Source organism: Microcaecilia unicolor, chromosome 1 (assembly GCF_901765095.1).
Source record: "Microcaecilia unicolor chromosome 1, aMicUni1.1, whole genome shotgun sequence".
Lineage (NCBI taxonomy): Eukaryota > Metazoa > Chordata > Amphibia > Gymnophiona > Siphonopidae > Microcaecilia > Microcaecilia unicolor.
Window position 1 is genome coordinate 542,341,835 of NC_044031.1, and position 27,736 is coordinate 542,369,570.

Here is a 27,736-nt window from a genome sequence, read left to right on the forward strand (position 1 = left end):
GTGATGGTAGGGGGTGGGGCATAAAGGAAGGTAATGGTGTGCTGGAGCAAAGTGAATCATGCTATGAATTGTTTATTGTTTAATAACTTAGTATACCACTTCATTCGCACAAAGTTGGTGGCTTACAGGATAAAATCTACATTAAAATGGAAATTAATTAGAATCGGGTAAAGGATGTAAATTGCTGATTTAAACAAATGAACAGCTTATAAAGGGGTAATTTTTGTAAAGTGCTTTCATATGTAAAGCCTATTGTACACATGGAAAAGGCCCTTTATAAAACTGCAGGATGCAATACTCGTGTATAAATGTGCATGTCCTCGGTTGTGGTGGAGTTGTGATATATATTAGTAGCGTATAAAATTATGTGAGAATACATAAAGGGCCAGATTTAGTAAATGGTACTGAAAAGTAGGAACTGGGGAAAATCTTGTGCTCAGCGCTGTTCTATAAAGGGTGCTCTTAGAATAGTGCTTAACACCAACTAAATCCTGGCGCACAATTGGGTGCACAGCTCCCAAATCCCACTGTGCATAATTCTTTGTAATGCCCTGCCCATGCCCCTCCCATACCATGCCGCTTTTGTTTGATTGTGAGAGGTTTTGGATCTTTATAGAATTTGCGCACAGACAGATCTGCATTCAAATCAAAATTAAAGCCAATTAACATCAATAATTGATAACCACTCCATAATTTCTGTGCAGATCTCAGGGCCATGTGCCATTTATAGAGTCCAGGAGATAAGAGTACACACACAAATTTACATTGACTTTGCAGCAAGTGTACATATGGGAGCAGGCATTAGGGGGGGAACAGGGGCTGGTTCTGAGGTAGGGGCAGGGAGGTCAAGATTCCCCTGGGCCTAGCCTCCAAGGGGGTACTGGTTAGGGATAACATATTTTGTCCTCTGAAAAAGAGGACACATGTCACACCCTTCCCAGCCCATAATACGTCCCTTTTGGATCCTCGCCCCGCCCCCTGTCACATATTCCCCTCCCCCTTGTCACGTATTCCCCTCCCCTCCCCTTACTTACTATCTACTGCCCTTGTGGTCTAGTGACCTCTTCGGGGTAGGAAAGAACCCCCTCTTTCCTGCCCGGAGCGCTGCCTTGCCCTGCATCTTTCTCGGTCTCGGCTTGGGATTCAAAATGGCCGCCGAGAGTTGGTCTTGCGAGGCTGCTTCAACTCTCGGCGGCCATTTTGAATCCCGAGACTGAGAAGGATGCAGGGCAAGGGCAGGCAGCGCTCTGGGCAGGAAAGAGGGGGTTCTTTCCTGCCCTGAAGAGGTCACTAGACCACCAGGGCAGATAGTAAGTGAGGGAAGGGGAGACCCATGGCACCGCTCGCCTGCCCGCCCGTTTGTCCAGAAATCCGGACAAGCGGGCGGGCAAAACCCGCCGGACGCCCCGGACATATCCTCAAAAAGAGGACATGTCCAGGGAAATCCGGACATATGGTAACCCTAGTACTGGAGATGGCAGCCCAGATGAGAGTGTGTCTTTCTCTCCCTTCCAACCGCCCTATCCTCTACTTGCTTGGAGTCATTTGAATGGATGGTAGGAGCAGCGATCGAGTGAGACTGCTCTTCCAGCCACAGGTCCTTCTTCCCGCCTCCTGTGAACTAACTTCTGTTTTCACATAGGTGGGACACGGCAGGAAGGAGGACCCGTGGCTTGCAGAGCCATCTCTCTTGATTCAATGATTCCAGGCAAGTAGAGGACTGGGGGGGGGGGGTTAGCAGCAACTGACCCCTTAACATTATTTGCCCCGAGCCTAGCTTTGTGTCTCGGCGACCCTGTTCTGACAGTCTATTTTATAATGGCTCATATGTACCTATGTTCTCTACAAAATATCCTTAATAAAGGCCCCTGTTTTTTTACAGAGCCAAATCAACAAGTTAGTGATAAATCACCTGGACCAGATGGTATACACACCAGGGTACTCAAAGAACGCAATTATGAAATTGCTGATCTGCTACTAGTGATCTGTTACCTGTGGTTAAAATTGGCAGTAGTACCTGAAGATTGGAGAGTGGCCAATGTTTTAACACCAATTTTTTAAAAAGGGTTCCGGGGGGTGATCTGGGAAATTACAGACTCGTAAGTCTGACTTCAGTGCCAGGCAAAATAGTGGAAACTATTATAAAGAATAAAATTATGGAACACATAGTTAAACATAGCTTAATGGGAAGAGCAGCATGAATTCAGCCAAGGGAAATATTGCCTCACCAATGTGTTATTTCTCTCAATGGAGGAGAGTGAACAGTGGCGTTCCATAGAGATCTGTACTGGTGCTATTTAATATACTTATAAATGATCTGGAAATTGGCATGATGAGTGAAGTGATTAAATGTCAAAATACATTCAGATTGTAAAAATAAAAAGGCAGGAAGACTTAAGAAACTGGAAGACTGGACATCTAAATGGCAGATGAAATTTAAAGTGGACAAATGCAAAGTGATGCAAATTGGGAAGAATAATCTGAATCATAGTTACCTGATGCTAGGGTCCTCCTTGGGGATCAGCCCAAGAAAAAGATCTAGGTTACGATATAGACCAAACGCTGAAATCTTCTGCTCAGTGTGTGACGGCAGCCAAAAAAAGCAACTAGGATGCTAGGAATTATTAGGAAAGGGATGCAAAATAAGAATATTATAACGTCTCTGTATGACATCACCTTTAGTATTGTGTTCAGTACTGTCTACCTCAAAAAAGATGCATTGACATTTAAAAAGGTTCAAAGAAAAGCTACCAAATGATCAGGGGGATGGAACTGCTCCCATATGAGGAAAAGCTAAAGAGGTTAGGGCTCTTCCGCTTGGAAAAGAGATGGCTGATGGGGGGGATACATTTGAGTTCTAAATCCTGTGTGGTGTAGAACAGGTAAAAGTGAATTGTTTTTTCACTCTTTCAAAAAAGTACAAAGACCAGGGGACACTCAATTAAATTACATGGGAATAGTTTTTAATTTCATCAGTTTTTATTGTTGACTCAAACATAACCAATACAAATACAATTGTTTCATCACAAAGTGTATTTGACCATTCAAATAGAGCACAGAAATGCACAGAAATTAGAAATAATTGTTGGCCTGTTTTAATAATTTCTTATTTAACTCCCTTCACCCATGTCCCACCCCTGGGCTGAATAACTTCAAATCAACAATAATCATAGTAACAAACCCCACCTCCCTTAACACCCCCTAACCCTCCTAACCTTCCCTTTCCCACCTATCCCCAAATACTAGAACAACACAAATCCCCCTCCAGGTCTCGAAAGGTCTGGTTCCTTATGACCCCTCAAGACACCGGAACAGGGAAAGTCATAGCTTCATTCTCCCTTACCCTAACCCCCCCCCCAGGTACCTATGATTAATTAAGGATCCCATATGTAGTCGGAACTCATGTAGCAAGCCACTCATCCAGCCAATCACTAAACTTCTCCTGGGAGACAAAGAAGACAAGGTCCCCAGAGCTTCAGAAAGTGAATTTTATGCTTATGTGAACCTTTTGTCTCCCTTGCCTCCCATGTTACCAATTGATGCAGTTGATTACGCCAGTGCCAATACTCAGGGGGTGCATCCGAAACCCAAGTCTGTAGAATACATTTATGTGCCAGCAAGTAGGCTTTCCGAAGCATTAACCCTTAGCCCTCAACTGCTCCCCCCTCCCAATCCAGGGCGGTCTAGCAGCAAAAAAGACTGGGACCGTACCACCCGGCACCAACTAATCGACAATAGGTACACAATAATCCGATCCCAAAAGCAGTTGACTGTTTCACAAGTCCAAAAAGCATGGGAAAAGGTATTATCTGACTTACTGCATTTGGGACACATTGAAGAGGACAGGCCCTGCATGGACCACTTGGACCCTAGTAAAATAGGCCTTCAGAAGGACTCGAAAATAGCACTTTCTATATGAAGCACTACTGGTTAGTCTTGGAATATTCCATATAGTGGAGAGCATATCTCGATCTCAAGTTCAATCCCGTGTCAGATTCCCAGCAATTTCTGATATCCTCCAGATCCCTATAAGTGCCCAAATTCCACAAGGCCTTATGGATTCCCGAAATTGAAGTGGAAGACTGAGATCACATGGAAATATTTTTAAAACAAATAGAAGGAAATATTTCACTCGGCAAATAGTTAAGCTCTGGAACTTGTTGCCAGAGGATATGGTAACGGTGGTTAGTATATCTGGTTTTAAAAAAGGTTTGAAGAAGTTTATGGAGGAAATGTCCAATGTCTTTTATTGAGAAGGAAATGGGGGAAGCCACTGTTTGCCACTGGATTGGTAGCATGAAATGTTGCTACTAATTGGGTTTTTGCCAGGTACTTCTGACCTGGATTGGCCACTGTTAGAAGCAGGATACTGGTCTACATGGACCATTGGTCTAACCCAGTATGGCTATTCTTATATTCTTTTTGGATGCTGTAGTATATCCTGGTGTGTTCTGTCAAAGTATATTCGCAAAGTTCTTATGTTTATAGCTGGAAACTCCTAAAGTGTAGGCCAAAATGCACTGATGTGGCCTCCATCTTGGTTGCTGTTAATGTGATAATTACCTTATCAATATAGAAATATTAGATAAGTAATATTAAAAAAAAAACCCCAAATTATTTCTAATGCTTTGGATACCATATATAGAGAATGATACGGGGGACAAAGTTTGTTCCCACGGGTTCTGTCTCTGGTCCTACCCTGTCCGTATGGGCTCTGTCCTCATCTGCAGAAGCCTCGAACACTTATGATTTTATATTTAAAATCTTTGTATTAAAGTATAAAAAGGAACAATATGCTGTGCAACTGTAGTGTGTAAATTACAAATATAAAACAATGAGCAGCTATAATAACCCTCCTCCCTACCACCACCCTGTACCCTTCTAACCCCAACAATAGCTGATTTCTGCTACCCAAGGAATCCTAATCCACCCTGTTAAAATGTCCAGGGATACAAAATACAACCTGTTCTGTATGCCCTAGAGGGGAGAAATATGCCCCTATGAAGCACTGTTATGATTTTTTTTAAATCCTGTGGATGAATAAGGTGATCAGCAATTTCAGCATTGTCTAGCTTTTACTGTCTTCCACAATCATTCCTGCAATAGAAGATGTGCTGCTGGCAGGATGTATGGGATCCTTCATGTAAACTTTTCTAGTTGTGGCCAGCATGTTTGCTTGTTGTTCCAAAAAATCAGAATATCGTTGTAGGCATCACTCAAACATAACAGTCCAGTTCTTTAACAGGCTTCAGAGTAGAAAATGACACAGGGATGTCCCAGTGTCATTCTGTAGCCACATACACTAGACTCCCCCCCCCCCCCCTTTTGGTAGGAATTTAGTTATCAGGCAGTAAAATTTATATTAACAACTGATTTGTTTTAATTTAGGATATTCTTTGTACACGGACTCCATTAAGACATTGAGTACCTGTGGTGTTGCCAAGGCCAGGTTCATATCGACCTACTTATTTGTTTGTTTGTTACATTTGTATCCCACATTTTCCCACCTATTTGCAGGCTCAATGTAGCTTACATAGTACCGTAAAGGCGTTCGGGGTCTAGAATCAAAATTGTCATGATTTTTACTCTGGATCAACTTTCAAAACATATGGCGCAGACCTTCAACATGATTAGCGTAAAAAAAACACTATTTTCAAGCTTTTTCTTGATCAGTAACCTGGTTTTGTATTGTGGAAATAGTCTGTATTTAAACAGATCTTAATATATAGTGAACATTCAAGCAAACATCCTGCGTATTGCATACCTAGCTGTCTATATAAAACAATTAGGTATTAATAGGAAGGATACAGAAGTATTTCTTCACTCAATGTATAATTAAACTCTGCAGTTTGTTGCCAGAGAATGTAGTAAAGGCAGTTAGCTTAGCGGGGTTTAAAAAAGGTTTAGATGACTTCCTAAAGGAAAAGTCCATAGACCATTATTAAAATGGACTTGGGGAAAATCCACTGCTTTATTTCTAGAATAAGCAGCATAAACTGTATTGTACTGTTTTAGGATTTGCCAGGCACTTGTGACCTGGATTGGCCACTGTTGGAAACAAGATGCTGGGCTTGATGGACCTTCCAGTAGGGCAATCCTTGTGTACTTATTAAGAGTAATGGGTCAATGCTCAGAGCTTCCGTGGTAAACCAACAGTGCAGAAGCCGTGTTGCTAGAACAGCACAGAAACCTAGCTCGCCAATGCTCAGAGGAAATGGTATTTAAATTATGTGCGTGCTGTAAAAGTGAAAGCAAGGGGGTGGAAGTCTGTCATGGTACGCTCAGGTCCTGTGCGCATGTGCCTGGCAAACCCAAAAGTGAAAACACACATTGGTGTTTGTTTTCTAAGCCTTTCAAAATATAAGCATTTCAATTTTTTTTTTTACTTGGAAGGCTTATATTTAAATGCAGGAATTGGGCGCCAATGTTCTTTCACTTTTGGGTTTCCTCTGACGCGCACACTGGCCTCTCACTGCCAGCGCTTAGGGGCTTGCACGGGCTTCCTAATACTTTCAAATATAAACTGACAGATTTTTATAGAGAAAATCGTGAGCTGCTCTCTTCAAAAACCCTAACGCCTGCTCTGAGCTGGTTTTTTTTTTTTTTTTTTTTCAGCGATGAGGCAGTTTTGTTTTCTGCGCTGTTCTCTGAGCATTGGGAGGGAATAGGAAAGGACCTCATTTGCATGCTGTTGGCACATATCTTTGATATGCATGTTCTCTCACAGTAGAGTCTCTGAGGCAATCTGAGCTTACTAATGCAGGTGCTAGTTCACTTTGAGCGCCCATATTTGGTTCTGAGCATTAGCCCCTAAATAAACAAGGCACTAAACTAGCCATTAACGAGCAAGTAGTAAACCCTGGCATGCACTAAAGACTTCTCCGAGCCATTTTCTGACAATGGTAGCAGCTAACGAAAACGGAATGCAGATGAGCAAATTGTGTAGAAACCCTGTTGTAATGAGATGCACTAACCTTTTCATTGCCTTAACGCTAGAAAATCTAATGAAAGGTCTGTACCTGTCGGGGCTGCACGGGATTGAAAAACATCTATAAATGTTACAAAAAATAAATTGGGGAAAAAAAGTACTCGTTAGGGACGTCCTTTATGGACGTGCTTCACTCAGTTGAGCGTGTTTAGCTCAGCCCCCCCCCCCCCCCCCGAGGTCATCCTTCACTATATATATATATATTTAAAAAAAAAACGAGCTGTGCCTATGGACGTCCTCCGCCCCCCCCCCCTCCGTCTGCCACCGGGCCCTCACAGCACCTCTCACTGTGTGAAAGCGCTGCAGCAGGCAACAGCTGATCGCCTCCCTTCGGACTTCCCTCGTTTCCTCCCTGGCTCGCCCTCGTCTTACGTCAGACGAGGGTGGGCCAGGGAGGAAAGGAGGGAAGTCCGAAGGGAAGCGATCAGTTGTTGCTTGCTCCAGCGCCTTCACACGGAGGTGAGAGGCACTGTGAGGGCCCGGCCTGGTGGCAGACGGAGGAGGGCGGATGGAGGGAGGGAGCGGCGGCGACGACGACCTCAAGGTGGGCGGTGCCTCAGGGGTTCGGAGGATGGCGGGGAGGCCGTGGCTGCGGGAAGCTGTCATTTCAATGCGGGGGGAGGGGAAGCTGACCCCCCCCCTCCCCCCGAGGTGGACCTTAGCATCAGGTAATTGATTTGGATTATTCTTCTTCCCAATGTGTATCACCTTGCATTTGTCCACATTAAATTTCATCTGCCATTGGAGTGTCCAGTCTTCCAATTTCCTAAGGTCTTCCTGGAATATTTCATAGACCGCATGTGTTGTAGCAGCATTGAATCGTTTTCTGTCATCTGCAAATTTAATCGCCTCACTTGTCGTTCTGATTTCCATATCACTTATAAATGTTAAATAGTACTGGTCCCTGTGGCACTCCATTGTTCACCCTCCTTCACTGAGAGACATGACCATTTAACCCTACCCTCTGTTTTCTGTCCAATAACCAATTCGTAATCCACACCAGATCATTGCTTCCTATCCCAGTTTTCTCGGGAGTCTCTTGTGAGGATTTGCCCTGTTTGCTACCCCCTAATGTCAGCCCTGTATGTTGGCACCTCATAGCAGTGCCTATAAACCTTTGGGCAGTTCATATCTGTAAATGACCTTCTGGGCAGCAAGGTCGTGTGTTAACTGTGCCACTAATTTTCATATTAACAATAGAAAAGTCATATTTTGTTGAACATGCTTTTTCTGTTTTATGTATTTTTTTTTTGTGGTTGGTTTATTTTTGACAATAGAAACAGCCTCATTTTAATATTTTCTGAAGAACTTTATTTTCCTGCCAGCATTGTAAGTTATGATAAATATTGTCCTCTAGATTTACTTGATGTGAATGTCAGGATCTGAAAGAAGAAATTTGTTTCCAGGATTGAAGGAAGGGTACACATAGAGATGTGCTCTTTTTGTTAGGTCACTGCAAAATGAGCTAATAACAGATTAAATTGGTTCATAGAAAGATTGCCTACTTCATTTTGAGCTTTAGTTTTTATAACCATAACCTGCAAGGAAAGCATTTTAATGCCGTCAAACCTTTTGGGGGAGGGGAGTACAGCGGAGGGCATGGCACCTATGAAAGGCTATGATTATAAACAAATGAGACTATGTAAGATATAATGGGACTTATTCTTGCCAAAAGGGTTATATTAGCTGGAATTCTGGCACACCTGATTTTTTTTTTTTTTACACCAAAAAGGGATTCATTGTGTACAGCTGCTCTTCTTTTCTGAGCCTTGTCTATGCTGTGTACGTGGCATGATCAGTAGGCTTGGATAACACCTGCTGCCTTGTCCTCCGACAGAGCATCCTGTTGCCCGAATGCTTCTATTCCTTTTTCGACCTTCGGAAAGAGTTCAAGAAGGGGTGCCCTGGATCAGCTGACGTTAATGAACTGGATATTGCAGCAATGGTAGATTGTATCCTTCCAAAAAAGAAGCACCTGTGGCAGCACAATACAGTGAGACAGGATTTATGACCAATGTGCCCATAAAAACATTTTTCCACTAATATGCTAGTAGATTTATTTTCACACTTCACAATGTTGTACTACAAATTATATACAGCTACAAAGCCTTCCATCTCCAAAAGAGCTTACCATCTGTCATTGCCTGAGGCAACTGGGAGTAATGTCACTTGCCCAAGATTAAAGTGAGTGGTAGTAACTTCAACATGGACCTTTTTGGTTTTTCAAACCATTAATTGAAATGCTACACCACTCCCTCTAGATGGTGAAGTCAGGTTTTCTTGTGATGAGGGTTAATAGTGGCTGGGGAGAAAGAGTGGTCTAGTGATTGTAGCTTTGCATTATGGGTGGACCTGGCCCATGAGTTTGACCCCTTGCTGCCTCAGACACTGACCCTAGGCAAGTTGCTTTATTTCTCTATGGCTCAAGTTTAGGAATTCCTGTTTGGTTTTTTTTAACTATGACTTTTATTGAAGCTACTTTGTTGGTAACTAAAAGGGCTGCATAAATCCATGATCAAAACTTAGTGTAGTTCCTTCTTAGGTAGTCCTTGTACATAAAACTCTCAATGTTTTAGGGAGAACAAACTAATGTATACAGTAGAATACATTGTTGTTCAAAGAATTAATTAAATACACTCCCAATTAGAAGTAGATCGTGACTGTAGGCCTATGTTCCAGGTAATGGATCATTTTCTCTTATTCCCTAAATTGGTTGGCTTCATATGTTCTGTTTGTAAGAATGCCCATTATCTAAAATTCCTTGTTCAGGGAACACCCATTATCCAGAATAATTCACTCTCTGGAACAAGACTGGTCCCTACCATTCCAGATAGGTGTGAGCTTCTATGGTTGCTGTAACTATTTTTAGGCTAGGGATAAAATTGGAAATAAGGAGGTGTAACTACAAGTGGATGATTCCTTTGTGTTTTAAAGTTGTTGCTCAGCCAGGTGTGTTGTATGCTGTAGACACTGATTTCTCCTCAGGTTTTGTTTATTTTTTTTCAATTTATATGCAAATTTGTGGCTATCATCCCTTGACTAAAGAGTATAGGTGAATCATCATTTTTTTTTCTGCCATCTATTGGGTGCAGAAAACAGGGTACTACCCTTTTTCTACTTTTGTGTTACATGTTTAAGTAGGTGAATACTTATTAGGGATGTCCAGCCAGAAAAGTATGGACAAAACCTGTTAAAGAATACACATATGCAATTAAACTAAGAAAGAGTACTAATGCTCCTTAATAGGAAGATCTTAGTAATATGTATCATATTATTGTTTAGGTTGTGTCGCTTAACTTCATTCTCCTAGTACAGTAGAACTTACTGTCACACAACTTTATTCTAGAAAATGGCAGATTGTTGGAGGTGGTTCATTCTACCATAGAGCCTTGTAAGCTAAGTTGGGGGTCCCAGTAGAATGTCTTTGGGATAAATTTGATCTCCTGAACTAGGCAACAACAATGTTTTGATCGTGAAGAGCACATCATCGCATTGCAAGTTAGATCAACATCCTGTAGAATTAGTGAAACATTGTGAAACATCTCTCTAACCTTAGACTGCTTAGTGCAGTGTTTGGAGGGTTCATTGCAAACGTTGATCTTCCCCATCTATTTAAGGAGGATTTTCTTAGCACCTATACCAAACTAGAGCAAAACAATATTTTCAATCTAACTTCAGAAGAGGATTCAGCATGGGACCTTTGATTGGAATCCTGATATCTGATCTACCATTATGTAAAGAACATCAAGTTGTCATAATGCACTTTAATTTATTGGCTACATTTGATTTGGTGGATCATAGCCTATTTTTCTGATCATTAAGTGGGGAGGTTATCGGTGTGGGCTACTGTTAAATTGGATTATTTTATTACAGGGTTCTATTGCATAAAATTGGATTCTGTTAAAATAACCTGACAACCCTAGCCAATAACTCCCTTTTTCCTTTGCTTAGTAATGCTGGAATCACTGTAAATGTCATTAATTGATTTGAGGGCTTTTCTATTGCTAGAAGATGAGTTGAGATAGGTAATTTATCAGATGCTTGGGTCCCCCAAGTGTGGCGTTCCTCACGGATGTTCTATTGAAAACATTAGGTAATTAACTGTGCCGTTAAAATCTATAGTTTTGCAGATGATACCTCTGTATTCCATTATTTAGTAGTTAAGTGGTTGGTCAGTTGTTGATTCATGACAGTTTTGTGAAGGTGGGAAACTGGGTAACTTCTCATTTACTAAATTAAATATGAAACTGAAGTCTTAGGGGTGACCATATCGTATAAATGTTACTGGGATGGGTTTCACATTAGAAACTTAGTTAAGAATTTTAGAGGTCCTATAAGACTAACCTTGGAAATGCTCCCTGATACAGTAATTTTAAGAAGCGTTCATAAAATTAAGATGGTTACATCAAATTCATAAGTATTTTGAATATAGGCATGCATAGTATTTCATTTAGATGACACAATGTGATCTTTAAAGGTAGAATTATAAGGAAGCTGCAGATACCGCAAAACTCTGTGGCTAGGATGATATGGCGGGCCTGAAGATACATCAGAGTAGTACCATTGTTAGAGACTCCATTGACAATAAAAGCCAGGTTGTGGGTTTTGTTTTGGCTCTCATAAAGTATCTGTTCTAATGATTTTTTTCTTGCTGCTTTCTGTATTTTAGCAGCAAAAGAATGGAATGTTTTATAAGGTCAGAATATAATTTAGTAATTGTACTTTACACTATTTGGTTATTTTTTTCACAAAAAAAAAAAAAGCCAAAGCAAATTACAGTTTTAACAATTTAAAAGACACATAAATGTCAATAAAATCTAAACCTAAAATGGTGTATCTTAGCCTTGTCCTTTAAAATACATCATATAAAACCAAGCTTTTAAATATTTCTTAAATTTTGATCCGACGAAGATCCAAAGGTAGAGCATTCTGCAGTCTCAGACCTTGTATTTCTAAAGCTCTTTTGCAGGTAGTTGTTCACCCTTATCAACCAAGGATGGACTGTACCCAAGTAGTCGGCTTATAGCGGGCCTTGAGAGGGCCTAACTGGGACTGGGGTTTCCTTTTTCCCTGTGATGGGACATAAGCAGCCAATGTAATTTAGTTTAAAGTGGTATAGCATGCTCAGCTTTCTTCATTAACAACTGTGCTGCAGTGTAACTGCAATCTTTATCTGGTATCCTGGTAAGCCACAATATAATTATATTTCCTTGTCATCAAGCAGATGCAGCCATTACAGATGGGTTGTGTCCATCAACCAACAGAGGGAGATAGAGAGCACACTTTTTTCAGTGCCTCATACCAGCTTGCTCCACTGCCTCTCTTCAGTATTCTCTATCTCCCCTAGCAGAGTGGCTGCAGCTTCTTCGAACTCCATCTAAAATCTGCCTGGAGGTTGCTCCTGTGTTTTTGCCAGTTGTTAGCAGGGGTGTTGGAGGCTATAGCAGCTTCACTTTAAAGGCACGTAGGTTCGCCCTTTCCCTGCCTTACCCATACCTCCGTGGATGTGGACACATTGCTTAGCTTTCCCTGTCCTTCCCCACCAACAGTGGATGCAGACACATAGGTTCGCCCTTTCCCTGCCTTTCCCACTCACCTGAGCCTCCGGAGTTCTATTTACCTCTGCTTTTCTCATAGCGTTAAAAAAAAAAAAAAAAAAAAAAAGGAACAGGTTTTTCCTTGCCTTTTTCTGTGGGACCGGAGCTGTGATACTCGGTCCAGTGAGGTAAGAGTGTTTTCTGACTCCTCCGGGATGGGCCCGCGATCGGGGCGATTTTGGCGCGAACCGCCATTTTGAATTTTACCGCCGTTTTCGGCGATGGCTGCGGAGACAGTAAAGCGCTGTTCCAATTGTGGCAAGCGCAGATCAGCAGCGGGGCTCTGTAAATCGTGCTATACAGACGTTAGAGCCAGCCCGAGCATGGCGAGCGATGATTCTTTGCGCTATGAGCTGGCAGCGGGCGCCATTTTGAATTTACCACATGGCGCGACCTCCGCTGAGACGGAGAGTCCTGAGCCCGGGGGGAGGCCTCGGAGTGAGGCTGATATAGGAGCTACTAGCACTTAAACGGTCATTTGAAATTGCAGGTCTCACTATTCGGGCGTCTGCATGCAGTTGTTATGCTGCTAGAGCCTGCCTGGCTTGGTTGCAACAGGCAGTGGAACAGCCGGGTGATGGAGCGGAGCCCTTTTCAGATGTGGCTCTGCGGATGGAGTCGGCCTTGTCCTTTCTTGCTGACGCCCTTTATGATATTGTCAGAGCTTCAATGGCAGTAGCAGTGGCGGCTCGCCGTCTTCTTTGGCTACGGCATTGGGCGGCGGACATGGCCTCTAAGCAAAGGTTGGTGAAGTTGCCCTTTCAAGGCCTTCTCCTGTTTGGTGAGGAGTTGGAGAAAATTGTGAAGGGCCTGGGTGAGGCTAAACCCCAGCGCTTGTCCGAAGATAGGCCGAGGCCTTCCTCTAAGGGTGCGGCGGTCCACTCCTCTTACAGACCTCGCTTCCGTGAAGCTCGAAGGTACCGCCCGGGGCGTTCTGCTGGGTTCACTTCTCGTGCCCGTTTTCAGCAGAGGAACTCCTTTCGCTCGGACAAACGTTCCACAGCCGCTGGCTCAAGACCTGGAGTTCAGGGGCGACCCTCTCAATGATGGTGTGCCGGCCCTCTCCTCGAGTCCTGTCATCGGAGGACGTCTTTCTCTCTTTGCCGAGGAGTGGGCCAACATTTCCTCAGGTCAGTGGGTCTTGGACCTGATCAGAGACGGTTACAGAATAGAATTCGACGCCCCTGTAAGAGATGTGTTTGTGGGAGTCCCGATGCGGTTCTGCCGCCAAACGGGCGGCGGTAGAGGAGACTTTACAAGGTGTGATTCAGATAGGGGCCGTGTCCCCGGTACCTCCCGCCAAACACGCTACTCCATCTACTTTGTGGTGCCGCGAAAAGGAGGGTCTTTTCGCCCTATTCTGGACTTAAAAGAATTAAACAAGTCCCTGAGAGTGCGGCATTTTCACATGGAAACCCTGCGCTCCGTCATTGCGGCGGTACAGCCAGGAGAGTTTCTCACGTCTCTGGACCTGAAAGAAGCTTACTTGCACATTCCAATTTGTCCCCCGCACCAGAAGTTTCTGAGGTTTGCGGTGATGGGAAAGCATTTCCAGTTCCGGGCCTTGCCTTTTGGCCTTGCCACAGCTCCCCACACCTTTTCGAAAGTTATGGTGGTAGTAGCTGCCTTTCTAAGGCGAGAGGGTATTCGGGTTCACCCGTACCTGGACGACTGGCTCATTCGAGCAAACTCTGCTGCAGAGAGTCAGCATGTAACAGCCAGAGTGGTCTCAGTACTTCAATCTCTGGGCTGGGTCGTCAATTTGGCCAAAAGTCACCTGACCCCCCTCGCAGTCTCTAGAATATTTGGGGGCCAGGTTCGACACAGCCTCGGGGTATGTGTACCTACCCGAGCAAAGGCGGTGCAAGCTTCAGAATCAGGTCCGTCTGCTCCTGAGGATGCCCCGCCAGCGAGCTTGGGACATTGTCCAGCTGCTTGGATCGATGACGGCCACCATGTAACTGGTGCCCTGGGCGAGAGCGCACCTGAGAACTCTACAGTATGCTCTACTCCAAAGATGGTCTCCAGTATCTCAGGATTACCAATGCAGACTCTCTTGGCTCCCTGCGGCCCGACTCAGCATGGAGTGGTGGCTCTTAGACAGCATGCTGCGGCGAGGAATGCCGCTGGCGCTCCCCGATTGGTGCCTAGTGGTGACAGATGCCAGTCTGAAAGGCTGGGGCGCACATTGCAAGGGGAAGCATGCCCAGGGTCTATGGACACCCGAGGAGTCGGAGTGGTCCATCAACCGCCTAGAGTTGAAAGCGGTGTTTCAGGCGCTTCTGGCCTTTCAAGTGACCCTGGAAGGATTGGCTGTCAGAGTGATGTCAGACAACACGACAGCAGTGGCCTACATAAATCGACAAGGCGGCACTCAGTGCGGAGCTCTAGCCGCGCAGGCCGAACAAATTTGCCACTGGGCTGAGCTGCATCTACAGTTTCTGTCGGCAGCTCACATTGCAGGTCAGAGCAACGTGCAAGCCGATTATCTAAGCAGGCATCAGATCGATCCAGCAGAGTGGGAACTTGCAGACGAAGTGTTTCTGCAGATCTGTGCCAAGTGGGGCAAGCCCGTGATCGATCTAATGGCGACAAGCACCAATGCCAAAGTCCCGTGCTTCTTCAGCAGACAGAGAGATCCTCGCGTGGCGGGGTTGGATGCCTTGGCTCAACCCTGGCCTCCGGGCCTACTGTATGTGTTCCCTCCGTGGCCCTTGAGAGGGCGAGTGCTCCTGCGGATTCGGCTGCATCCAGGAGAAGTGGTTCTCGTCGCCCCGGATTGGCCAAGGAGGCCTTGGTATGCGGACCTCTGACAGATGCTCATAGAGGATCCCCTTCAGTTACCTCTGGTTCCCAACCTGTTTTCACAGGGTCCGGTGACCATGGAGGACGCCGGCCGATTTGGTCTTATGGCCTGGCGATTGAGAGGGCGCAATTGAGAGGCAGAGGCTATTCCAATAAAGTAATTACCACTCTCCTGCAAGCCCGCAAGCGTTCCATTTCCGTGGCTTATGCCAGGATTTGGCGCCAGTTTGAAGTCTGGTGTGCTTCCAGAGAGATCACACCCCTGCGGGCTCCTGTCTCACCGATTCTGGACTTTTTGCAGGATGGTGTACAAAAAGGCTTGGCCTATTCCCTGTGGGTGCAAGTGGCAGCGTTGGCCTCCCTGCGTGGCAAGGTTGAAGGCATGTCTTTAGCTGCTCATCCGGATGTGGCACGGTTTCTTAGAGGGGTGCTTCGGCTCCGTCCTCCCGTGCGTGCACCTTGTCCAGCTTGGAACCTGGGGCTAGTGCTGAAGGCCCTTCAGGGTGCTCCCTTTGAACCTCTTCGGCGTGCTTCAGAGAAAGATTTGACACTGAAGGCCGTCTTGTTAGTGGCCATTACTTCGGCAAGACGGGTGTCAGAGCTCCAGGCGCTGTCCTGTAGAGACCCTTTTCTGCAGTTTTCAGAGTCCGGGGTCACGGTTCAGACCGTGCCTTCCTTCTTGCCTAAGGTGGTTTCAGCGTTTCACCTAAACCAACCTATTTTCTTGCCCTCCTTTGTCGAGGAGGAGTTTCCAGAATCTTTTGGGCAATTGCACCTGTTGGACGTGCTCAGGACTCTGCTGCAGTATCTGCGAGTTACTATCTCTTTCAGGATCTATGATCTGTTTGTTTTGCTATCAGGTCCTCGCAGAGGGTCTCCAGCATCTAAAGCCACTATTGCCCGCTGGTTTAAAGAATCTATCTTTTCAGCTTATTTGCTTACCGGCCGGCCTCCGCCTGATGCCTTTAAGGCGCATTCACTAGAGGAATTTCCTCTTCTTGGGCTGAAACTGGAGCACTCTCTCTTCAAGAGATTTGTAGTGCAGCAACATGGGCTTCTAAGTTCTCTTTTGCCCGACATTACAGGCTGGATGTGGCTGCCAGGAGGGACGCACATTTTGGAGTGCAAGTGCTGGCGCGTGGTGTGGCTTGTTCCCACCCTATCTAGGGATTGCTTTGATACATCCCATCTGTAATGGCTGCATCTGCTTGATGACAAGGAAGGGAAAATTAGGTTCTTACCGTGATAATTTTCTTTCCTTTAGTCATAGCAGATGCAGCCATGATCCCTCCCTGTCTGATGCTATCTGCTGTAAATCTATTTCAGGTTCTGTTTGTGTTTCCTGGAGATTCCGTCCTTGGGAGAAAGTCAGAAAACAGTCTTCAGGATTCTTGTTCAATTAAAGGAGGATGACTTAATTCCCTCCAGTTTCATGTTTTGGAGGATGAGTTTATTCCCTCCAGTTATGTCTCAGTGGAGGATGAGTTTATGCCCTCCGGGAGGATGTTTCATTCCCTCCATTCTGAGTTAATGCCCTTTGTTGTAGGGCCATCGTTTGCTGTGAGGAAACCTCATGTTATTCCCATTGCGGTTTGCCATACTGCTTTGGAAGCTTCAAATACTGAAGAGAGGCAGTGGAGCAAGCTGGTATGAGGCACTGAAAAAAGTGTGCGCTCTATCTCCCTCTGCTGGTTGATGGAAACAACCCATCTGTAATGGCTGCATCTCTGCTATGACTAAAGGAAAGAAAATTATCACGGTAAGAACCTAATTTTCCCATCCAACAGGGAGTGATCTCCACAATTAGTTAACAGAATATCTAGAAAGGTGGGAGATTCTATAAGTAGAATATTGGCGTGTCAGACTATACTTATTATATAAACTGCTCCGGTGTTTCAGAGGAAAAGGCCTCAAGAAGCCCCCAGCTCAAATTTTTAGCTTTAGGAGCAGGACTGCTTCATCATACACCAATAATGAAGCAGTCCTGCCCCTAAAGCTAAAAATTTGAGCTGGGAGCTTCTTGAGGCCTTTTCCTCTGAAACACCGGAGCGGTTTATACAGTGCATCTTTTCTAGCAAAAAAGGTGCCGGTACTGAAACGCTAGGCCACCCTTCAAGGGTGGGGTGATCACTGAGGGATCCACCCCACAATAGCCAGGACCCTGCAACCAGTCACAGAACCTATGACAAGGCAGAATTGGTGTGTAGAGCCTGAGTTCTTTCATTAAAACTTGGGATCCTTGGGTCAATTTTAGCAGACAATGGAAAAGGTGCCAGTACTCAGTACCCCCACAAAAAACCCTGGGTTTATATAATAAGTGTCATAGTCCGACACGCCAATATTCTACTTACAGAATCTCCCACCTTTCTAGATATTCTGTTCAGCCACAATATAACCCATTACAATGGTCAATTCTGGAAGTTACATAGGCATGTATTAAAAGGGCAAGCAAGGTCTTTATCAAGAAGGGAGTGTAATCTAAAAATTCCAAGAACAGCCTGTACTACTGATGAAATTTGTCTGACAAAATTCAAATCTTTCTTTTGTCTAACCAGACTCCCAAATTCTTAATTCCAGACTTTTTCAACTAGAATAATATCTACATAATGTGGTGAAGCAGGAATTCTCTGGCGTGAGAGCCATAAATGGCTAAAAATGTACCTTTAGAAAATATCGGAGACTGTCCAACTTCTTTTGCTGTCTGATTTAAATAATTATGAAAATTGCTAGACATTAACTATTTGTTCTCATTTTGTAAATTCCTAGAAATAGCTAGCTACTTATGTTATGAGCTGCAAAAAATTCCAGGAAACATTCTTATAACATTCAAAATTTCAATCTGTCGTCACAGGAGCAATGACATGAAGAATGCATACTATTTGCAAATTGTATACATGTGTGAACCATCAGGGAAAGTGTAAACATACTTGATGGAACATGACAAAAAAAATTGTTTCTTTTATTTGCCAATGACATGTAATGCTTGCAAAGAAATATTCATAGGTGACATATATGGCCGATTGCACATGTTGCACGTTAACCGTGTCTATATCTGAGTTCAGTTTTTTGTTGTCTATTTTCCAGGTTTGATGAGATGGTAGTTCAAGTATTTATACTCCCTTCCCCCCCCCCCCCCATCTCATTGGAATGTGGCATAGAAAAGATGCATATTTATAAAATAGTGACCTGAAGCCTAGTTCCCTGATTTTTGGTACTTTCCATTCCTCTCTCCCCCCCCCCCCCCAAATCTTCATCCAGAGGCCGGCTGCTAGCTTATAGAGCAACTGTTTTCTGTTTGCATGTATGACTTTAAGCCATGTGGTTGCCAAAGTTTCCCATGCTAATAACATTCTGGCAATAAGCATCAGGAGAGGGATAACAAACTTGGAAGAGCTGGCTTGAAGGTTTGGGGCTAGGAACAGCATGGTGGGAGTCTGACTGGTTTGTGGGAATTGAGATAGGTTGGGATAGGATTGGGGGGGGGGGAGTGTGAAAAAGAGGAGGGGTGGGGAAGTGTGCTAGGGAAGATGGACTGGAAAAAGTGTGAGGGAAAGAGTGAGATGGAGATTGTGAGGCAAGAACATAACCTGTCATGTCTCCTGCATTCAGCAGGAGACTCCATTTTCATTGGTCATCCGCACCTCATTGAAGGACACACATTCCCACTGGTGCGTTTGGTATGGTGCAGCAGCTCCTTCCTTAGCTGGCAGCAGAAGGCACGTTTAAAACATAATCTCCTCCTGCAGGACCAGTTTTGGGATTAAAAACTGCAAAATCTCACATGTATTATCCTGAGACTGGCCCCGTAGCAACAGGAGATATTTTAATGTGTCTACTGCAGCCGACAGGCAATGTGATGGTGCTGGGAAGAATTGGAGAAGGGAGAACCTCTTTAGTGGGTGGGTTCTACTGCTAGTCTGTTGGAGGGAGGGAGAATGAGTTTGCAGTGAGTAGTTGGTGGTGAGAATGGGGGAGAAAGCATTGGGTGAGTGAGTGAGTGAGTGGGGGCAAGAATAGGGAAAATTGTCTCAAGTCTCAAGTGGGGGAACAAAGTCTTTAGTGAGGGGAGGGTGGAAGGAGGGAGCAAAATTTAGAAGGAAGAGCAAGATGGAGAGAGGGGGAGGGTGAACAGAGGAAAAGCATTTTTAGAAGGGGAGAGGGCCCAGTGGATGAGAGAGAGGGCCTGGAGAGAAGAGCCTCCAGTGTGACGGAGCAAAGGGAAAAATGTGTTTAGAAGGGGATGTGGAGAGATTATGTGAAGGATTAGAAGGCTGAGGGCTTAGAAAGCAGTATTACTGATAACTAGAGTTTTATTTAACTTTTCATGAGTTGTTGGATATTGGTTCCTATTTGTTCCAGGTTTCTGCACCTTCGGCTGAATGCTTGGCGGATTATTTTCATTCTAAGGTAATGTCTATTAGAACACTGTTGGATGGAAGTGTTAGTTATCCTCCAGAGGACTTTTTTCTTTAGAGTTGTCTTCAATCCTGGTAGACCTTTTGGTCTTGAGTTTGTTTTCCTGGATGGGTCTCAGATGGATGTTTTGTATAAGAAATATGTTAGATTTTATTGCCTTTTGGGTAACTGACTTCCTGGTATTTTGAGGTTTGTATCTTTGAAGTTTAGTTTCAATGTCAGCTACTTGATTGACTTGCAACGATGGTTTCTTTAGCTGTGTTTCCTGCTGAACTGGATGAGATAGTTACTCTAATATTGAAAGATTCAAAGGAGTCATGGGGCTTGATCAGTAGCATCTATTCCTTTTATTTTCAAAGCCTCCCAAATTACAAATTTAGCTTGTCATAACGTATTCTGTTTTTTCTTGATCAGGTTTCAGATCTAACCATAGTATGGAAACAATATTGGTATCGTTATTAGACATAGTTCAGTCCTGGTTGAGCGAGGGTAAAAAATCACTAATTCTGCAGTTCGATTTGTCTAGTGCTTTCGATTTAGTGGATCATGATATTCTGTTGCAAATATTAGATAGTATTGGGATTACAGGTTTCTATGTATTCTTGGTTTTAGGGTTTTCTGAAAAGTAGTGTGTATAGAGTTAAGATGATTAGGTTTTTCAGAGGGACGGTGTAATCCATGTGGAGTCCCTCAGGGTTCCCTGTTATCCCTAATTTTTTGTTAAATCTAATTTTATATTTATCCTCATTTGGCTATATGTTTGAGAAGCAGAGGATTCTGTTTACTTATGCAGATATAACAATTCTTCTAGTGACTACTGTCTCTTTAGAAACTGTGGTGGTAAATGCTGGTATAACTATTTTAGAGCAGTGGATGTCTGTGCACAAATTGATACTTAATACTGAAAAGACAAAGGGGGCGATTATTCAGACCGCAGGAGGCAGCCCGGCTAATTCCTGCTGTCGGCTATGAGAACGGATTAGGGAGTTGCACAGGGACAGAAACTTCACCCGTCTCCACTGGAACCTTCTCCATCCTCACCCATCCCCTGTGCTAAAATAACCTGATTTGTGGTAAAATAACTCAACAGTAGCCCACATTGATAGCTTCACCTCTCATTGCTTATGAGAATTTCAATGCTATCAACCGTATCCATTTAATTTTTTTAGTGCTATTATAATTGCAGTGGCACAAGGAAAGGATAGGTAAGCTGGTCTGGCACTACACTTCCGCAGGAACCCCACAGGACCTGTGACCATCTCCGTGGGATTCCCGCTAACCCTGTTCCTTTGCAGCTCTCTAGACCAGATATTCAATTCTGGACTGTTTATTGTAACTGGCATTGAATATTTGGACCTTCTGGTGCTCTGTCACTGTTGGAAGGTCTGTGTGCTACTCCTACTCTTGTTTTTGTTGTCCTACATACTAAGACCAGGAAAGTAACTGATACGGAAGCTAAGGGGCCCTTCAAATAAAGGGCATTAAACACTCTACAAGTAATTAATGTGTAGAAACAGATCACCGTGTGACCATATTGAGGGAGTTTGCATGATAAGCTGCGTGTTTTCAGAATTTTTATTTTGGGGCAGTGGCATGGGCGTTAGCCAGCTACCATGTTATACTTTGTGCAAACGCAGAGTTAATGCTGGACCACTTATCACCGCCTTGATGCTGCGTTTAATTTTGGGCTTGCCGCTCATTAAAATTCTATGTTATAGTGCATTAAACCCAAAACTCTACACATTTTAGTAGAAGGGCCTCTAAGAGTTGTGAGAGGCGATGACGGGAAGAAAAGAGGAAATAGATTTGTATTTCTCATAATCCTTATCGTCACTGGTGTAAATAAAGTATTTTCTGGAATGGTGGTAGATTTGAGGTGTGCCAGGAGGTGGAGGGGACTGGGTTGGGCTGCAGCAGAATGGGATAGGGCTGGGGGGTGAGTGCTAAAATATCCCTCCCAAATATTGGGCTGCTTTGGCAGCTGTGCAAGAAGGACTGAAAGAATGAATGAGAGACTGCAGACTCTTAAGGTCGACTTGAAGTGTGCTGCTGGATCAGTTGTACTATAGGTCCTAGGACCCATCCCTGTACACCAGGGGGCAGGCTGCTTTGTCCAGCAAAGGTTCTAGTTCCCACATTAAAGACATGTTATTTTACAAGTAGAGACCACCTTGGGGAAAACTAGTGAAGAGAGCTTGGGAGAGTAAGGTGTTCCAAAAGTAAATTTGCTGTCTCCTCCTCTTCCTCCCCCCCCCCCCAAAAAGTTCAAAATCAGCCCAAGCAGTCTCGCAAAAATAAAAGAGAAGAAACAACAAAGCAGAAAAAGAGAGTAAGTTCTAAAGAATATATAACATATTCTCCTATCTGATTAGAAATGTATGTTAGATTTCTGTACAGCTTTCCTCGGATACATTCCAAATAGGTTTACAAAAAAAACAGAAGTATAGCAATTCCTCATGTAAACATTAAATATGGAAGAAGTACAGTTATGAAACCTACTGGGCTAGGTGACGTGGAATTTTGGAAATACGGAATTTGTTTCAAAGGTTTTGATTACATTTGCTAAATTGTTGAAAGTTTAGAACACTATCCATCCTCAATTCATTGGAATGTCTTTAAAAGTAAGGTTGCATGTTAATTGCTGTTAATGCCATGATTAATGTGTTAATTACTAATCACAATTAAAAAATTTAATCATTATTAATAATTTACCTCTCTCCCCAGTGATGTGCTGGTAAATTTTTAACAGGCTCTCTCCCCGGTCCAATTTGGCACGCCCCCCCCTAAAATTGCAGAGCTGGCTATAGCCAGTGGGTGGGGGGACAATGCATTACTCTCTCCAGGAAAAAAAAATTAAATGATCCCAGGTTCCAATCTAATTCATGTTTAATGTGGGATAAAATGCCATAAATAAGTACCGTATTTTTCGGACTATAAGACGCACCTAGGTTTTAGAGGAGGGAAATAGGAAAAAATTTTTTTTTCCTTTTTCCCTCCTCTAAAACCTAGGTGCTCTGGTGCGTCTTGTCCGAGTTCGGGATCGCCCTCCCCCCCTCACGTCAGCGATGTTCCCTGGTGGTCTAGTGACGTCGGGGCAGGAAAGAGCCCCCTCTTTCCTGCCCAACGCGCTGCTCTCCGTCCTCCTCCGTCCTCCTGTATGCTGCCTGACGGTCTCGGCGAGATTCAAAATGGCCGCCGAGAGTCTCGGCGGCCATTTTGAATCTCGCTGAGACCGTCGGGCAGCATACAGGAGGACGGAGAGCAGTGCGCTGGGCAGGAAAGAGGGGGCTCTTTCCTGCCCCGACGTCACTAGACCACCAGGGAACATCGCTGACGTGAGGGGGGGAGGGCGATCCGGAATCGCTACCTTCGGACTATAAGACGCACCCCCCATTTTCCTCCCAAATTTTGGGGGAAAAAAGCGCGTCTTATAGTCCGAAAAATACAGTAAATAAATATAAACTTTTAATGTTGAGCACCTGATTCTCAAAGGGAACATATTCCAAACACTATAATGAAAATAAAATGATTTTTTCTACCTTTGTTGTCTGGTGACTGTTTTTCTGATCATGCTGGCCCAGTATCCGATTCTGCTGCCATCTGTCCTCTTAACTCCGTTTCCAGGGCTTCCTTTCCATTTATTTCTTTCCTTTCCTCCTTTCTTCTTCATTTCTGGTCCTCAGCTTCTGCCTATTTTCTTCATCCGTGTGCAGTTTTTCTCCTCTCTTCCTTTTCCCTTATCTTATCTCCTTCCTCACTCTTCCCTCCCCTCCATCCATGTCCAGCATTTATTCTCTCTCCCCTCCTCTCCCCCTCCATCCACCCATGCCCAGCAGCTCCCTTCTCTCCCCTGCCACCCCCTCCCGACTTGTTTCACAAATTCTCCTGCTTCCTCCCTCCAGATCCGGTCCCTCACCGACCCTACCTTGGCCATCAAATTCTTCGGGGCAGGCAGTGTTGCCTGCCCGCTGCCATCGCTGACTTTCCTCCGCCGCCCGATCGCGCTTCAAAATGGCCGCCGAGACTGCCTCTGGAAGTCTCGGCGGCCATTTTGAAAGCGCAAACAGGCGGCGGAGGAAAGTCAGCGATAGCAGCGGGCAGGCAACACTGCCTGCCCCGAAGAATTCGATAGTCAAGGTAGGATCTGTGAGGGACCGGATCCGGAGGGCGGAGGGAGGGAGAGCCGGCTCGCCCTTTCCAACAACCGGCTCGCAAGTCCGGCCAAAATTTAACAACCGGATCTTGCGAGCTGGAGTGAGCCGGCTCCAGCACACCACTGTCTCTCCCCCACATGAGAGTGGACTGGCATATATCCCTCCCCTCCCAGACTGCTCTTTCCTCCTTTTCCATCTGGCTTACCTTTTTTTAATTTGTAGTAAGTCTTCGGCAGCCATATGAGCTGCCTGCACTGGGCCTTCCCTCTGACCCAACCCATCCCACATAGGAAGTTGTGCTAGCAGGGGGCAGGATGGGTCAGAGGGAAGGCCTGGTGCAGGCTGCCCAGAGCTCTTCAGCAGGGCTTGTGCTGCTGCAGGGCTGAAGACTTATTGCAAATTGAAAAAAGGTAAACCGGGTGGGAAGGGGTTAAAAAAAAAAAAAAGAGAACAAGCAGTCCTCCTCAATTCTCTCTTGTAGGCATACCTAACCAGTTGGGTTTTCAGGATCATCACAATGAAACTGCAGAAGAAAAACTTCCACATAGATTTGCATACAATGAGACTCTATCTCATGCATATTTGTTGAGGTGATGCTTGAAAACCTGACTGGCAAGGTGTGCCCTCAGAAGGTTGAGAAGCATTGTCTTAAAAGTGATTATTGCTGTGAAAACTATAGACCAGGGGTACTCATCTTAGTCTTTGGGACACACCCTGCCAGTCAGGTTTTCAGGATATCCAGAATGGATGTGCATGGCATGAGAGACTTTCTGTTATTGCCTTCATTATACGTAGATTTCTCTCCCACATATTCATTGAGAATATCCTGAAAACCAGACTAGCAGGGTTTGTCCAGAGGACTGGACTGAGAACGAGTGGCTCCCAAAGTTATCCTGGGGGAACCCCAGCCAGTCGGGTTTTCTAGATACCTACAATGAATGAGTTAGATTTGAATGCACCTTCCTCCTTTGCATGCAAATCTAACTCATGAATATTCATTGTGGATATCCTGAAAACCTGACTGGCTTGGGATTCCCCCATGAAAGATTTGGGAACCACTGGTCTAGACTAATATTAAGACCACCTCCTAGTTGATTTAAGCTTACATTTTTCATGGTTTCAGCATCTATCCATCTTAATTACTAGTTTATGAAGGGTTTATTAAGAATGTGGTACATTTATGGAGCAGCCTTTATTTATTTATTTTTTTTTTTTGTTTGACTCCATTATGGTACTTTTGCATTATTGGTACAAAATGTTTCTGGTGGTTTTTTTTGTTTGAAAAAAAAAAAAAAACCAATACTGTAGAGACATCAGCTTATCTACAGAATAAAAAATATAGAGCAAGGTTTTTTTTTTAAAGACTGAATGCATAATGTGCTTCCATTAGAAGAATAAAAACTTTTTTTTTTTTTAAATGATGAAGTATTACCCTCCTAACTCGCCTGCCACCTCTGCAGATTTTGTTGCAGAGTTGGGGACCAGAATACCAAGCTGTTACCTTAGGTCAGATACTAGCCAAGATGGGAGCCTATCTAAAAAACAAAACAAGGACATTTCCTAGGGAGATCTGACCCCTAAATATAACGTGTGCAGACAAGTTGTTTGCAATAAAATAACTGAAAAAAATACATTTGGAAATGCATTTAGGGGTCCTTTTACTTAGGTGGGCCAACGGATTTAGCGTGTGCTAATAAATTAGTGTGTGTTAAGTGCCATGAAGCCCATAGGTATAGAGTGGATTATACAGCATTTAGAGTACGCTAAATCCATTAATGCACCTTAATAAAAGGACTCCTTTAGTGGTCTGTAGCTTTTGAGAGAGCACGCAACAAGGTTATCTGCAATAAATTGTAGCAAACTGGAGAACAGAGGGTGCCCTCAATATTTGGATGGTATTTGTACGGTTATACAAAACAGGTTGAAGTGGAATGAGCTGTAAGACAAGATTTTCTGATGCCCTAATCTCTACAGTGAAGAAATTTCATGTTCTTGTACATTTTTCACATTCTGCTGTCAAATACAATTCAAAATACATAAAGCAAGGGTTCAACTTGATTCACAGCACACGTGTGCTACACTTTCAATGTGAAAACACACTTTAATTGATATATTCAAAAAGTTACAAATAAGAAACCAAAACATCTTGACTATATAAACTTTCAGACACTTTAATTGAAAACTAAGCAGCTCAGTTTTCAAATTTTGCTTTAATGAGGCCCATAAGTAATTATATATAGCTCACCTTTGACCAGTCACAGTAGCAGCTGTTGCTGCTGCATGAAACAAATTTTGAAGCAAAAGTCTAACTATTCAAAACATGGAGTTTTTGAAAGACCTCCATGCTGGTTATTCAAATGTACAGATTGAGGGGGGAAGGTTGTTTACTCTTTTTTTCCAAAAATACTAGGACTAGGCAGAAGCGGAGCCAGGTTGACCACGCGGGGGGAGCAAAAGCGGACTTCTGCCGGTGCTGGCGCATATTTTCAATGCAACACATTGAGAAAAAAATAGGTGCCGGAGCTGGCAGAACTCCATTTGGGGGAGCGGCCGCTTCCCTGGCACCCCCTCCCCCCCCCTGGCTACGCCACTGGGACTAGGAGGCACACAATGAAGCTACAAATTAGTAAACTTAAAACAAATTGGAGAAAATATTTCTTCACTCAATCTGTAATTAAACTCTGGAATTCATTGCCAGAGAATGTGGTAAAAGCAGTTAGCTTAGTGGGGTTTAAAAAAGGTTTGGATAGCTTCCTAAAAGTAAAATCCATAAGCCATCACTGAGATGAACTTGGGGAAAAGCAAGCAGCATAAAATGTATTGTACTGTTTTGTGATCTTTCCAGGTACTTGTGACCTGGATTGGAAACAGGATGCTGGGCTTGATGGACCTTTGGTCTGTCCCAGTATGGCAACGCTTATGTACTTACGAGGTTGGACACACGTGCTGTAGGGTTGTGTTCTGCTTGTGAGGGCCTAGTCCAGGGGTCTCAACTTAGTCCAGGGGACACACCTACCCAGTCAGGTTTTCAGGATATCTGCATTGAATATTATTCCTACCCTTAGAGTGAAAATATTAATCCTGTTATGATATTTCTTAATCCTATACTTATTGATAACAGTACCACAGCTTTATAAATACTCTCTAATATAGTCAAAAAATTATTATTTATTATCATTATAAACACCTTAATTTGCAATGCCCTGCCCAAGATACCATGCACACCACACACTCACACATACATCCTACAAAATATTGCACTGTGGAACAATCACTGAAAAATTATCTATAAAAGTTCACATAAACAATGCCTTACTAATACGTGCTGTACATTGTACTGCATCAATCCTTATATATGCTTCCAGTGCTTATTCAAAATGAGCACTGCTACCATAGTCCTCAGATGTTAATTACTTGCATGTAAACTTCAGTCCGTATGTCTCCAAATGAAAAACAATGATTTTATCCTGTGAGCTTGAACCGTTCAGCAAGTTCGCTCAACAGTGCTGCCAGCCACAGATAGCTGTAGACGTCATCAAACCGTGCCAGAGCGCTAGCACAACTTTCAACAGCGTGTCAAACATGCTGAAAAATCCAATTATGTCTCAGCAATCTCCGTGTGCCTTATTGTTCTCTCTACCTGCAGGGGTTAATCAATATAGATCTTCAACTGCTCCAATGCACAAAATGTGCACTCGCCCTCTAGATCTTTCGCCTAATGCGTTTCGCCTTACGGTATCTTGGGCAGGGCATTGAATATCATGAGATATATTTGC

General features: G+C 43.9%; 1 protein-coding gene across 1 annotated transcript in view; it reads left to right on the forward strand.

Moving 5' to 3' along the window:
- ESRP1 (epithelial splicing regulatory protein 1) overlaps positions 1 to 27,736 on the forward strand; it is a 205,518-nt gene that overhangs the window by 23,554 nt on the left and 154,228 nt on the right. The window contains 1 exon segment of the mRNA XM_030216735.1: positions 8,826 to 8,940. Coding sequence (XP_030072595.1) covers positions 8,826 to 8,940 — 115 coding nt within the window.